Genomic DNA, 15,573 nt, shown 5'->3' with positions numbered 1-15,573 from the left:
TAGAAGGGTGATTCACTCTGAGTGACTCACAGCCAACTCAGTAGGTCTGTGTCATTTTAGGGGGCATTGCAAGTGACAGTTTAATATCATCTGCTGTACTTCTTCTAGCAAGTTCCTACTCCCAGAGATGACGTTGAAGAGCTCACTAACCTGTATCCAGAACGCCAATTGAAACACCGAAGATAGACATCATGACAGTGAGTAATATTGCTGTCTTGCAAAAAGGAACAAGATAAAGACCAACTGTGGTAGCCGACATTGAGATTCCTGGGAAGGTAGAAACTCAGCTATAAAAAATAATATCCACGCAGTCATGGATCAAGTCAATATGATAAATGTCTAAACATGCAAAATCAGGTCAAATTTAAATTAGTTAATGAGTAGATGAGAGTTTTTGCTTCTAAAAGTGATCATTTCATTTGAATCTTTTATAATCTTTATGGATTATGAAATATAAATAATTATAACACAAATACATTTCCAGCACTTCTAGTAATCAAACTGTAAATTATACCATAAGGCAAAGTTTTATACCAAAAGAGACAAGCCAAAACTAATTTAAATGATTCACATTTAAGAACCTAACAGGAATTTTTAGACATGAGGCAAAAAATTAAATAGACAAAAATAAAATGCAATTACTAGAGTAGCTTGTAATAAAATTTACTAAATAAATTAGTTTGGGAAATAGGGAGGAAAATACAAGAAATATGTTCTTTCAACCCACTTTGGAAATAAGAGGGATTATTTATTAATTCCTTAACAATAACAAATTATTATTCTTGCTTCCAAAATAATTTTATCATATTAATCTAAATTTTCTCTAAATATTTCAATTTATTCAAAAAAAGTATATGCTAAAAAGCTTTGCCAGGCAGGTGTGGTGGCTCACACCTGTAATCCCAATACTTTAGGAGGCTGATCCTTTGAGCTCAGGAGTTCCAGACCAACCTGGGCAACATGGTGAAACCCCGGCTCTACTAAAAACACAAAAATTAGTCAGGCATGGTGGCTCACACCTGTGGTCCCAGTTAATTGGAAGGCTGAAATGGGAGGATCACTTGAGCCCAGGAGGTAGAGGTTGCAGTGAGCAGAGATCACATCACTGCACTCCAGCCTGGGCAACAAAGGGAGAGGAGACCCTGTCTCAAAAAAAAAGCAGCTTTGCCATCTATTTCCAGGGTGAGACAGAGCACTCTGGGGTTGTCCAACGACAACATGAGGCAGCAGGAACAAAAACACAGCCTACATCAGTCCACCCAACTTCCCTTCCCCTCTTCATTCCCAATCCAGGGTGTAGCCTGGGCAGGTTCAAAGAGCTCATTCTGATCTGTGGTGACCCCAGGACATCTGCCCTAAACCCTTTAGGCAGAGTTTTTTGGACAACCAGTGTGTGATCCAGGAGTGGTATCTAAATTATAGTGGTTGGGAAGGCTAAGGATTGCTAAGACACTCTAGAGCTAATCTAAATTTCCAGAGGGCCCCAGCACAGATTCCCTCTAACTGTCAAGATGAAAGCAGGTACCAAGGAAACTCAACTGCCATTGAGGACACCTAAACACTACCCATTTCAGTGGCCAAAGATTCTGCATGCTAGTATTTTCATATTTTCAAAGACAACTTATAAATTCACTTGACAGTCATAAAGAAGCTAAAATTAGCATTTACTTACCCAAAAGTAAAAAATAATTCATGACATCGACAAGAAATCCACCAATCACAGAGCCACTCAAATATCCCAAGGCACGACCCACAAAAATGAAAGACAGACTACTGATACTTCGGTTCACATTTGTTGCCAAATCTTGAAACGTGGGTCCCAGTATAGCAACACTCAATCCCTAAAATTTAAAAAGACAAAAGTTTTTACTTATAATCATTAAAATAATGTCTAACTATGTGGTAGTTTCTTCCACTATTAAAAAAAGGGGCAGAGGGTCTGGGATTTACAATGTAATGTAGGGAATTAGACTACTGTTTTTTTAGTTTTGACTAAAACTCTATTTTTTTTTGTTTTGACACCTCTCGATTTAAAAAAAATTTTTTTTGTTGCAATCCTGTTTCCTTTCTGAACAATACCTTTAAAAGACTATTCTGTATTAATAAAATGTAATATTAAAACTATTTTTGAAATGGTTTCATATATTTTGAAATATATTACATGCACAAATAAGAATTTGGGTATTAAAAATTTAAATTGGCCGGGCACAGTAGCTCACGCCTGTAATCTCAGCACTTTGGGAGGTCGAGGCAGGTGGATCACGAGGTCAGGAGTTTGAGACCAGCGTAGCCAACACAGTGAAACTCCATCTCTACTAAAAATACAAAAATTAGCTGGGCATGGTGGTGGGCACCTGTAGTCCCAGCTACTTGGGAGGCTGAGGCAGGAGAATCACTTGAACACGGGAGGCGGAGGTTGCAGTGAGCCGAGACTGCACCATTGCACTCCAGCCTGGGTGACAGAACGAGACTCTGTCTCAAAAAGAATAAATAAATTAATTAAATTAAGTCAGGCGTGGTTGCTCACACCTGTAATCCCGGCAATTTGGGAGGCAGAGGTGGTAGGATTGCTTGAGCTCAGGATTTTGAGATCAACCCAGGCAACGCCTTCTCTACAAAAATAAAAATAAAAAAAATCAGCCAGGCGTGATGGCGCATGCCTGTAGTCCCAGTTACTAGGGAGGCTGAGATGGTAGGATCGCTTAAGCCCCGAGGTCGAGACCATAGTGAGTTCTGACTGAGCCACTGGAAAACATCAAAACATTGATCAAAACATCAAAATATGATTCCTGTTTTTTATGTTGTTAAACAGCAATATTTCTGGATGCACATGGGGTCCTTCCCCTGAACTATACATATAAAACATACAGGAGATAAACAATTTAAATGTTTCTAAATCTACACTTTTCTTCCACGCCATCAGAATTAGTCAGTAAAGGCTGCTTAGAAAATATTACACGCCCAAGTACAGAATGACTTTAACAATAAAACTTTACTCAATGCAGTGTCAGCAAGAGGTAAGGATTACAATTGACTTTCAGAGGAAATTCATTGGACACTTAAAGAAAAAAATGTTTCCAATCAGTCTACATTTCCAGAATAACTGATTCTAATTGCCCTGCTCTGCTCTAAATGCATGGGGTGCGCCTCCTGCCCAACTCGTAACAGTCCAAGACCAAGGACCACTATGGGCCCAGGTGCACAGCAAGCACCTAGTACTTCGAGAGAAGCCTGAGCACAGAATCTAATCAAATTAGTTCATGTCTTCAAAGGATTTACAACAGGACCGGACAAGTCAGTGACGACTCACCAGAAGTCTGAAGTGACTTCTTTCTTCACCCCTCCCCACCGCCCCCAATCAAAACTCTAATAAACAATTGTGGCTCAGAGTCCCTGAGATGGTAAGTGACCACAAATGACTCTTGGGAGGACTCATCCTCTCAACTCCCCCAGGATCATAATTATCAAGTGATAAGGAGGAGGTTTCCGAAAAGGGAATCGAGCGGCGACCCAGGGGTTTGGCAAAAGGCGCTTCTAGGCTTGCCCTTTGCTCCAAGAAAAACATTTAAGAATCTAAAGGTTGGTTTCATTAATAAATAGGACTGTGGGCAGAGTAAGAGACATATTTCTGGCTCTATCACTTAACCAGCTGTGTGATCCAGAAAGTCACTTTCTCCTCCGGGCCTATTTCCTTATCTGCAAAATTAAGCGGTTGGCTGAATTTGTTCAGACCACCAGGAAGAAATTCCAGAAAAGTAGTTTTTCTGTGTAATAATTTGGGGGTTGAGTGGGTGGGTGCAGAGAGCAGCGGCCAAAGACCTGGTCAACCCCTCTTGCAACCTTCTCATCCGACGAAAGAGACGTAGGAAGGCTTGCTGGGCCGCGCGCGGTGGCTCACGCCTGTAATCCCAATACTTTGGGAGGCCGAGGTGGGCGGATCACCTGAGGTCAGGAGTTTGAAACCAGCCTGGCCAACATGGCGAAGCCCCGTCTCTACTAAAAATACAAAAATTAGCCGGGCTTAGTGGCAGGCGCCTGTAATCCCAGCTAGTCGGGAGGCTGACGCAGGAGAATCGCTTGAACTCTGGGGGCAGAGGTTGCAGTAAGCCAAGATCGCACCACTGCACTCCAGCCTGCGCAACAGAGCGAGACTACGTCAAAAAAAAAAAAAAAAAGCTTGCTGGAGCTGAAAGAAGTATTCAGAAAATCTATTTCCTCCAAGATTAGAATTGTGCCCATTTTCTAGATGATGAAACTGAGGCCCAGTCAGATTAGGTAACGCGCCCAAGGTCAGTTTGCAAGTGGCGAAGGCAAGACCCGAACGCCCCGGCCTGGGAGTGTTGCAGCCCCGGCTCTCACCAGCCCCAGGAAGGAGGCACACAGCATCAAGGTGGTGAACCACCGCAGCTTGCTCCTGGTCCCACCGCTCTGCCGGGAGACCACCACCACCTCCGGCTCCGGCTCATTCTCCGCCGGGGCCTCCGCCTGCAGGAGCCGCTGCCCCGCAGCCCGGGGCCCGGCCCCACGGAGCTCCACCTCTAACTCCAGCTCGGCAGCTCCGGAGAAGTCGTCTTGCTGCCGCCGCGCTTCTCAGCAGAACTTCTGGAGCTCCGAGAGGAGCACTGGCCCCGACCCCAGGCACAGGTGTCCTTCCGGGCGCCACCTCCCAGCGGACCGCCCGGAACCGGGGCAGAGAAGGAGAACTTCGGCACGCTGCAGGTGTTCGGGTCAAAAGACGCTCGCTCTCCATGCAAGCATGCGCATGCGCGGGTCACGTGGCTGAAATGTGGCCTTTCGCCAACCGCTATCGCGCCTCCAGCCGGAAGTTGATGTGCTTGCCTAGGAGACCGGACATGGCTCTCTAGCCTAGGCATCATACTTAGCTGAGTCCACAGAGGCTAACGGACGTGCGCCCCATGGCGGAGCGAGCTGAAGCTGCAGCCTGGGACCAGAGAAATCAAGAGGTAAAAATGCGGCCAAACCATTATGAGGAAAAGGGGCCAAGAATACGCAGTAGCGCCTTGCGCCGGCTCCCCGGTCTCCTGGGGAGCGGAGGGAGCCTGAAGAGCTGGTCCTTATACAGCTTTCTGAAATCCCTGAGATCTGTCGATGAATCGCGCATCTTTCACTCCACAAGTATTTGTTGAACGTCATTGTGTAAGTTATCACGTATATTATCTCAATTAACCCTCACAACACTCCAAATTCCACGTTATCCCCGTTGTACAGATAGAAAGATTAAGTCATAGAAAATAATTAACAATCTGCCCAAGCTCAGTCATCGAATTAGTGGCCATATATAAACAGTGTAACAGTAGCTCAAGAAAGAAATCGGGATCCAAAGCTGTGGTTTCAAACACAATTCCTGAAATAATTCCAATTCCTGAAATAATTCCATCGTTGTAAAGAAGTGGAGCGTGGCATCGATTTGAGGAATTTTTTTTTTTATACTTTAAGTTTTAGGGTACATGTGCACAACGTGCAGGTTAGTTACATATGTATACATGTTCCATGTTGGTGTGCTGCACCCATTAACTCGTCATTTAACATTAGGTATATCTCCTAATGCTATCCCTCCCCCCTGATTTGAGGAATTGTTCCCTTTTGCTCTTTAATAAAGCGTACCACAGCCTCAAAACGTTATATACTTTTCTTTGTGGTCTATTTGAAATGTTCTTTTCCACCTGATTCTTCCAACTTTCATCCACTTAGGCTCCCAGACTACAAACCTTAGTCTCATCATTCCTTGCAACCCGTCTCTCCAGACTTATTCATTTAGTCATTAAGTCTTCCCCCCACCCGCACCCCCACTTTTTTTTGGTTTTTTGTTTTTTTCTTTTTTGAGACGGAGCCTAGGTCGCCCGGGCTGGAGTGTTGTGGCGCTTTTTGGTAGGGACGAGGTTTCACCATGTCGGCCAGGCTGGTCTCGAACTCCTGACCTCAAGTGATCCGCCTGCCTTGGCTTTCCAAAGTGCTGAGATTACAGGTATGAGCCACCACGCCCCACCATGCATTTCTTTTTTCTTTCTTTCTGTCTTTTTTTTTTGAGACGGAGTCTCGCTCTGTCGCCCAGGCTGGAGTGCAATGGTGCGATCTTGGCTCACTGCAACCTCTGCCTCCTAGGTTCAAGCGATTCTGCTGCGTCATCCTCCTGAGTAGCCGGGATTACAGGCGCGTGCCACCACGCACGGCTAATTTTTTTTATTTAGTAGAGACGGGGTTTCACCATGTTGGTCGGGCTGGTCTGGAACTCCTGACCTCGTGATCTACCCACCTCGGCCTCCCGAAGTGCTGGGATTACAGGCGTGGGCCACCGCGCCCAGCCCGCCAAGCATTTATTTTAGAGCGGGTCAGCTGGCATTCCTTCATATGAGAATGTCTTTATTTCACTTTGATTCCTGAAAATATTTTCACTGAAAATAAGAGTTCTGGGCTAACAGTTATTTCCTTTCTGCACAGAAAGATGAGATTTCTATTCGAGTTTTAGCTACCCATGCCACCCAACAGTTCCCAGCTGGGGTCTCTCCTCAGGACAAACCACAAGAAAAGAAGAAAAAAGCCAGAAAATTCATCCCCTTGCAGGTTTCTAAGTTTTGACTCCCTACCTCAATTCTTTATTTACTTTTCAGAGTCGGCAGGTAGTTGCCATTTGTATTTTGTCATGAGTCTTTTAGTTGTAATCAGTGAGAGAGGGGCTGAAGTAGACTAATGATGCCAAACCAGGACGTTTTCTACCTATCTTTGAAGAATCCATGTTTAAAAAAAAAAAAAAGAAAGAAAAAAACCTACTTTGGTAGGTAGTCTTTTCTGACCTGCCTTTCAGCCTTGAGACTGGTTTGGTTTCACTAATTCCTATATAGTTGTGCTGCTTCTAAATCTTGTCACAGGTTTTACCTCGTGTTACAGTTCTTTTAGCACTTATCTTCAGTTCCTGAGTAGATTATAAACTCAATGAGATGGAAACTATGGGTGTTACATGTCTGTCTCCTAACATTGTATTACATACTTAATAACTATTACCTAACTGAATTGATTAATTACTTAACTGAATTGAGGTTCAGTAAAGCCATTTTTAAATTAAATATTTTAATTCACCCTGATTAAACGTAAAAAAAAAAAAAAAGAAAAAGCCTTTTCTAAATGGAAAGATCTACTTTCTGATTCTTCATTCCCCACTTCACTCTTGAAAGCAGCAGGATATTTTTTCCAGTTGCCTCCAGAGGTCACCCACCACCTTTGAGAAAAAAAAAAACAAAAAAAAAAAAACCATAAACTACAGCATTGCTTCATGCAGATTTCTCTTAGATCAATAGGGAGGATCAAGTTTTTTCTTGAGAGGCAATTTCAGAGAAATAAAAGTGTTTATGAGCCACATTTTCTACTGAAAATAAATATAGCTTTATTGATTCTCTTAAAAAAATAAGTATTTTACAATGTATATGACTTAATTTATCTAAAAGGAAAATATCTGGATTTTAGTCACTAATCTGGTACTATCTGGATGTATTTGTGAAATAGTAACAAGAAGGCAGGTTTTAATCTTTCAACTTAACTTTTTACTTTGGGTGAGAGAGAGAAATTAGACAGATCATGTTTGGAGACTGCATATCACTGTGAGGACCTATTTAATTTTTATTTGCCAGAAGGACCATCCTTTTTACTTATCATATGATGTCCAATTTGTGCTTACAGTGCATCATGAAGAACTAAGTGTCACCATAACTGTTTCTTTCTGTATACTAAACTATCATTCTTTTACTTCACTGCTAAAAACCCAGTCTATTAAAACTATCTCTCACGAAGATTTAATTTCAGTTAGACAACTTTTATGGTTTATGCTATGTACTTGGAAAAGTTAGAAATAATGTTGAAATGATCTGACATTGGTGTTTGATAGAATAAATTATTTATCTTATTAAAAATTAAAACTTACTGATTTTTAAGTTTCCTTTTTTAAAAGATATAAACTTAAAATTTTCTTCTTTCTTTCTTTATTCTTTCTTTCTTCTTTCTCTCGCTCTTTTTTTTTTTTTTTTGACAGTCTTGATCAGTCACCCAGGCTGGAGTGCAGTGACATGATCATGGCTCACTGCAGCCTCGACCTCCGGAGCTCAATCAATTCTCCGGCCTCAGCCTCCCAGTAGCTGGGACTACAGGCATGTGCCTCATGCCTGGCTAATTTTTGTATTTTTTGTAGAGATGGGGTTTCGCCATGTTGCCCAGGCTGGTAGAATTTTAACTGGATTCACTGTAACATTTAGGTCTCCAGCATTCTTTGACTCTACCAACATACGGGTATCCTATGCTGTATTGATCAGATAAAATCTTTGCTGACTGTCCTATTAATAACCAAGATCAGAGATTAAGAAAATAAAAACAATGCAACCAAAAGTGAGAACATGGCAACTGTAGGTGCTATGAGAACAAAAACGGACTCATGTTTCTTTTAAGAGTGCTTCAGAAGCAATTAGGATCATCTGCATAAAAAAGGAAACCACTTTAGGGTTTTCAGTGCCCTCTAAGCAGAATGATCTTCCTCCGTCTGTATGTAGAGGAGGCCACTTACTCAAAGGGCTGAATACTTGGTCGTGTATTTAGTCACTAGTTATTGAATACCTAAGATGTGCAAGGCATTGCTCTAACAGTGAAAAAACAGTCAAAATTCCTGCCCTTGTGGATAGACAATGAAGACGTACATTTGTAATACGATGTCAGATAGTAATAAGTTCTCTAAAGAAAAATAAAGCAGGATAAACGGGATAGAAAGTGATGACAGGGGTTTATCTTAGATCAAGGTAGTGCTGGGGGAAGGCTCCCGTGAGGGTGAGTGACATGTGAACAGAAGCCTAACAAGTGAGGGAACCAGCCATGCAAGAAGAGCATTCTGGAGAGAATAGCAGGTGTGGGGATCCCATCGCAGGAATGAACTTGGTGTGTTCTTCAGCATGAAGAGAGAGTTGGTAGAAAATGACACAGGAGAGCAAGTAAGGTCCTGATCATGCAAGGCCTTATGTTAAAGACTTTCTGGATGCATGTGGAAGAGTACTCCAGGGGAGAAGGGCAAGATGAAGAGCAGAGAGAACAGAGATCTAATTAGGAAGTTAATTGATTAGGCTAGATTTGTGTAGGTGGTCAGAGTGGTCAGATATGGGAAATCGATTGAAGATAAAAAAAAACCCAGCATTTGCTAATGGGCTGGGTGTATGACAGAAGGAATATCAAGGATGACTGCAAGGATTTTGACCCGAGCAACTGGTGAGCAGTGGATGAGATGGAAAAGATTATGGAATGAGCATGAATTGTCCTGGACATGGAAGAAAATCAGGAATTCAGGTTGAAGATGTTAAGATTAAGGTATTTATTAGATAATTAAATTAAGATATCAAGTGAACAGCTGGATATCCAGTTCAGTAGAAGGATCAGAGCAATAGGTAAAAACTGGGAGCTATCAGCATGTAGATGATATTTAGTACCATGAGACCAGTTGAGATCACCTAAAGTGTAAGTATAGATATTAATAGAAGAGGATCAAGGACTAAGCCCTGAACACATCTCATATATAAAGGTGTGAAAGATGAGTATCCTGCAAAGAAGACTAAGATAAGAGGAAAATCAGGAGAGTGTGTATGGTGTAAACAAAAATTCAAGAAGGCAGGGGTGACCAACTATAACTTCCTATGGAGAAGATATGGGATATATAGAATCAAGCACATATTCTTGAATAATTATGTAATTTAGCCTTACTTTCCAAATGCATGGGGGTTGAACTAGATGATCTTTGAGGTTGCTTGTAATTCTAAGTTTGATAAGAGCAGCAAATAACTTAATAATTTAAAACTATCTCTTAAAACAAACAAACAAACAAAAACTGTCCCTTACTCTCATTTTTGTCCTGAAGGTAAAAAAGCAACTCGAAACTGGTGTTGTAGTACCATTTTTCCCTTTTCCCCAGATTGGGGTTATCATTCAAAGTTACATTTTGCATAATTATTTGGAAGGTTATAAGTAAATAAGATGTCTTAATAATCCCTCTTTCTTTTTTTTTCTTTTTGAGACAGCGTCTCACTCTGTCTCCCAGGCTGGAATGCAGTGTGCAGTCATTGCTCACTGCAACCTCAAACTCCTGGGCTCAAGCAGTCCTCCCACATCAGCTTCCTGAGTAGCTAGGATTACAGGTGTGAGCCACTGTGCCCAGCTTTTGTTTTATTAATTCCTTAATAAAATTGTCATATCCAAATAGGACATAAAAAGATTTACTACAAATTCCATTGTAGACATCTAAGAATAATTTATTTAGAATGGCTGAGGGGAGGGGACTAGTGGAGATTTTGTGAGGTTTTTCTTTGGTGGGGGGACAGGGTCTCACTCTGTCACCCAGGTTGAAGTGCAGTGGCGTGATCATGGCTTACTGCAGCCTTGACCTCCCAGGCCTAATTGATCCTTCCAGCTCAGCTTCCTGAGTAGCTAGAATTACAGGCACACACCACCATGTCTGGCTAATTTTGTGTGTGTGTGTGTGTGTGTGTGTGTGTGTGTGTGTGTGTCGATGAGGTTTCACCGTGTTTCCCAGGCTTATCCCCAACCCCTGGGCTTGAACAATCCACCTGCCTTGGCCTTGAAAAGTGCTGGGATTGTAGGTGTGAGCCACTGTGCCCAGCCTGAATGGAGATTTAGGATGAGCTAAACTACCCCACCATCCTCAGTCCAAGCCACCCCTTGGTACTATCCTTGATATTGCAAGGGCCCAAAATAAAGTGAAAAATATAGCCCTAAGAACTTAGATCTAGCTTTCAGGCCTCTTCAGAGAAATTATGTGCAGCAGAAAGTGTTTACCCAACCCAGCTCTTGGGAAGCTGAGCAGAAGCCAGCTCCATTGTTCTTGACTTGAGATACAAATGCTTTTTATCTATTGTCTCAGTGGGTAGACCTACTGGGAGCCCAGTGAGAGGGAGCTGAAGCAGTCAATAGATAAGAACGAGTCAAACTGAGTTGTTAAAGGGGCCTGATGAAGAATAGAAGCGGAAATGAGAAGCCAAAACAAGGGGCTTGAGAAACCACAAGAATGAGTAGTGAGGCAATATGGCTCACGCCTATAATCCCAGCACTTTGGGAGGCCAAGGCAGGTGGATCACTTGAGGCCAGGAGTTCAAGACCAGCCTGGCCAACATGACGAGACCCCATCTCTACTAAAAATACAAAATGAAAATCGCTTGAACCCAGGAAGGGGAGGTTATAGTGGGCCGAGAATGCACCACTGCACTCCAGCTTGGGCGACAGAGTGACGCTGTCTCCAAAAAAAAAAGAATGAGGCACGGTGGTTAAAGTTAAGGCAGGGACATGGACCTCACATGCAAAATAGCATGTTCATAAATTGAAACTTACATGTGGTTCGTATTATGTCAGTTGCCACTAGATAGTTTATAATATTACTATGTTTCTTGACAATTAGAGAACATTAATTATATAATCTAAAAAATTACTGAATAATTTTATTGAATCTCCCTTTTTATGTTCCCAACTGTTTCCTGGCTTCTTTGATAATTTCATTAGGAAGCAAAATAATCTTTCACAATATTGTTTTGTGTTTTTAATGCAGGTAACAAGTCTTCATGATAGTTACTTGTTATAACTGAATATTTTCTCTCATTCTTATACTCAAATATTTTAAATAGAGATCATAGTTATTAAACCTAGAAAAGCTCTGTTTGTGATGAGTAGTACATATTAAATTCTATTAATAATAAAAATAGAAGTTTGTATATTGGTGCTGTCATTTAGAGATGACAAAAAGAGGAAGAGAGATTAAGGGGAAAAGAATGATGAATGAATGAGACATATCAGCTAGCTACTCAGGCTAGACTCCAAGGCTAGATCCCTTTAGAGCTCAGCTTTCCAAGGTCAGGAACTCAGTTACTAGTTCTTTTTAGCTCATCCAGAACTGATTAGCTCCCAGAGAACTGACTGTTATGACCAGGCCTACAAGCTAGGAATTAAACAGAGTGACATGCCCCATGTCTAATATTCTTAAGGTACCCCTTCCTGGTGAGTCTAACCAGTCTGGAAGCCAAATGATAAGTTAGACAAGGGTCAGCAAACTATCACCTACAGGCGATATCTAGCCACATCCTGATCTTGTAAATAAAGTTTTATTGGGACATAGCCATGCCTGTTTATGTACACATTATCTATGGCTGAGTTTACACTATAAAGACAGAGTTGGGTAACAGTGACAGAGACCTCATGGCCCAAAAAGCCTAAGCTATTTACCATCTGTCCCTTTCCAGAAATAGTTTGCCAACAACTTTATTAAAAGATCCTCTATGAAAGCAAAATTCAAGCAGAAGGGATTATGTATGTCCTTAAAGTTTTGAAACCAGATAAATTGTTCTTTTCCACTGTCAAGCTAATTTTTTAGCTATGTTAAAAAAAATCAGAATCTTAGAAGTTTTGGGGAATATATTGATGAATTCTTACCATCTAATACTCTTTAAAAAATATATATCCCCAACACAAAGAAAGAACAAAAAATAAATAAATAAAAAGAAAAAATATATATCCTTGACTTTTGAATTGTAAGTCTTCCCATTAGTTTATCTTCCATTATTATGATTTTAAGTCACTGTCTTTCCTTCCAGGGAGCTAATTTAGGTCTGTGCTAAGATTTAGATAGCACCCTAGTTTTATGACCAATATTCTTACAAATCATTTATTTCTGTGTTATTTTCTCAGATTTCCACAGGTAGTTACTTCTATGCATTTAAAGTTGGTTTTTGTTAGTTTAAAAATGTGACATTTGCCCTGCATTTCAGGAGTGATGTTTTCTGACTTTGTCTACAAATTCTTGAGTGTACTGTGTCTGTGGTTATCAGATCAAGAGTGTCCCATAACATGCAATGACCATCCCAATTTCTCAATATTCAATCATATAAAGAGGTAAATTTTACTGTAGGGCAAAGAGGTTCAAATGAGCTATTGTTAGTAACTTTTAGGCTTCATGTCAGCTAGCTATCAATTTATTGCCTCTCAGCTCCAAATTCAGCCTTAAGTACCTGCTCTGCCATAATGGAGTGGACTCCTTTCCAGAGAGCACAGTGTTACACTTCTCACTATAGGATGCTAGAGGGACATTATAGGAGGAAGGGGCTTCTTGTCTTGGTTCTCATGTGCTGCATTTTTCATTTTCTTACTCCTGCTGCACAGTCCAACAGCCAAAAGTATAAGGGGCTGGTGGGGAGGGAGGGATGCATCCCATGGTGCTCTGCCACATCTGTGCTCAATTCAGCCTGAAGGCTTCTTGCTGGCAGTAGCTCCCTAATTCCATCTGCACACCTGCCCACCAGCGTCAACACACCTCTGCTCCAAAGGTTGTTTTCCATAGCCCTCCTGACACACACTCACACACCCCTGGCCACAGCACCCTGCCAGAAAGCAGACCCTGATACTCTGACTCTGCACATACCTACCCTCGAGTTTATCAGCAAAGATGGAATTCTAATTATGAAAAATATCTAAGTCATTGACATTTATTTATAATTTGATAAAAATGCACACATTTGCATCACATCTTTGTATCTATTACTTAGATTGAAAATCTTAGAAACCATATGTGCACTAAAAAAACATAAAAGTATTCATTTGTCTTACTTTAGTAATTCCATTCTAGGAAATCCAGCTTAAGGAGATTATCAGAAATGTACAAGAAAATGTTTACTAAAATGATCATAGCAGCATTCTTTTTGATAGAAACATCTAAAGCAGTGCAAATGTCTAAAATGTAAAAATGGGTCAGGTGTGGTGGCTCATGCGTGTAATGCCAAAGCTTTGGGAAGCGGGGCAGGAGGATCCCTTGAGGCCAGGAGTGTGAGACCAGCCTGGGCAACATAGCCAGACCCTGTCTGTATTTTAAAAACACTAAAAAAAAAATTTTTTTTAATGTAACAATGATAAAATTTTAAAAAAGGATGGTAATGGTTCTACAACATTGTAAATGTACTTAATGCCACTGAACTGTACAGTTAAAAATGGTTAAAATGGGCCAGGCACAGTGGCTCACACCTGTAATCTCAGCACTTTGGGAGGCTGAAGCAGGAGGATCACTTGAGCCCAGCCTGGGCAACATGGCAAGACCTCATCTCTACAAATAATAAGTTACTGAATATCTGGGACAACAAGCTCAGGCCAACTGCCCAGCTCCCAAGGTCATTTTTCGAAGTTCAATAACTCTTCATGTTCTTTGGGTAACATCCTTAACTTTAGTTTCAAATGGATTAGTCACCCAATCTGGTAAAGTTCCTCTAAATCTTTAAATCTAACCATCACATCTTTTTAAATAGCACCCAAATAAGAACAATATACTTCAAAATTGACATCTTCATTTTTTTCTTGTTGTTGAGACAGTGTCCCACTCTGTCACCCAGGCTGGAGAGCAGTGATGGGATCATAGCTCACTACAGCCTCAACCTCCTGGGCTCAAGTGATCCTCCCACTTCATCCTCCTGAATAGCTGGGACCACAGGCACACACCACCATGCTCAGCTAATTTTTGTATTTTTTGTAGAGAAAGGGTCTCACCATGTTGTCCAGGCTGGTCTTGAACTCCTGGGCTCAAGTGATCCATCTGCCTTGGCCTCCCAAAGTGCTGGGATTACAGGCATGAGCCACCATGCCTGGCCAAAATTGACCTCATTAAGCCTGTTCTTGCCTAACTGCTACAAAGATGGAAATTATTAAAATTCTCGGGAAATCAAGTATTTTAAATAATGTAAGTTTATTGACAATTTTTTCATTTGAATGAGAGTGCAGTATAAGAAGGAACCTCATTAACTTTTCCCATGTATCTGGAATATACGTCAGATCACTTCAAAATATTTTAATTTTTATGTTTAAATTTCGGTGATGGAAGAAAAACATCAATGGTGTTCATAGTGAACAAAATAGTTTTAAACATTATGCTCTGGAGAGCCATTTTACCTATGTGTATAGGACAAGGCACTGAAACTTCTTTATTCTCATTGCAGTTTATGAAATAATTTATGTTTCAGCAATCACTCAATGTTATTCCTTGTTTATTAGCCACTGACAATATTCAGTGATTTTGAAGTGTTTTAAGATTCTTAAAGACCAAGTATTGTTGATGAATAATGTAGTGAATTGTGAAAACACTTGATGCTACTTTAAGTTGGTTATAAACCCATATTGCCACCAAGCATGGCTATTGTTTCATATGTTACAAAACAATGACATTAAAAGATAGTTTTTTTCATAATTTTTTTGAGTTTGTTATTATACCCATCGTTACTGTGTTTGAAAATAAATTTTCTTTTATGATTTTTTTTTTTTTGAGATAGGGTCTCACTCTGTCACCTAGGCTAGGGTGCAGTAGCGCAATCTCAGCTCACTGCAACCTCTACCTCCCGGGTTCGAGCGATTCTCTTGCCTCAGCCTCCTGAGTAGCTGAGATTACAGGCACCCACTACCACGCCACACTAATTTTTGTATTTTTAGTAGAGACGGGGTTCATCATGTTGGCTAGGCTGGTCCCAAACTCCCGACCTCAGGTGATCTGCCTGCCTC

At 41.0% G+C, this 15,573-nt stretch overlaps 1 protein-coding gene across 9 annotated transcripts in view; it reads right to left on the bottom strand.

The window, feature by feature from the left end:
• MFSD4B (major facilitator superfamily domain containing 4B) overlaps nucleotides 1-6,535 on the bottom strand; it is a 37,863-nt gene extending 31,328 nt beyond the window's left edge. For 7 of the 9 annotated variants that reach the window (XM_063667088.1, XM_063667086.1, XM_063667089.1 and 4 more), the window contains exons 1-3: nucleotides 4,360-6,535; nucleotides 1,673-1,841; nucleotides 151-267 (exon numbers count right to left, since the gene is read on the bottom strand). In XM_063667088.1, the coding sequence (XP_063523158.1) occupies nucleotides 151-267; nucleotides 1,673-1,841; nucleotides 4,360-4,386 (313 nt within the window). In that variant the 5' untranslated portion in view covers nucleotides 4,387-6,535. Of the gene's footprint in view, nucleotides 1-150; nucleotides 288-1,672; nucleotides 1,842-4,359 lie in introns of those variants that run through there. The other 2 variants (XM_063667092.1, XM_054492238.2) reach the window with 2 other exon arrangements.
• Between the last annotated feature and the right edge of the window lie 9,038 nt (nucleotides 6,536-15,573).

This window comes from Pongo pygmaeus, chromosome 5, assembly GCF_028885625.2.
Source record: "Pongo pygmaeus isolate AG05252 chromosome 5, NHGRI_mPonPyg2-v2.0_pri, whole genome shotgun sequence".
Classification (NCBI taxonomy): domain Eukaryota; kingdom Metazoa; phylum Chordata; class Mammalia; order Primates; family Hominidae; genus Pongo; species Pongo pygmaeus.
Note: the sequence above shows the minus strand (reverse complement) of the source record. Positions and strands in the feature narration are given on the sequence as shown.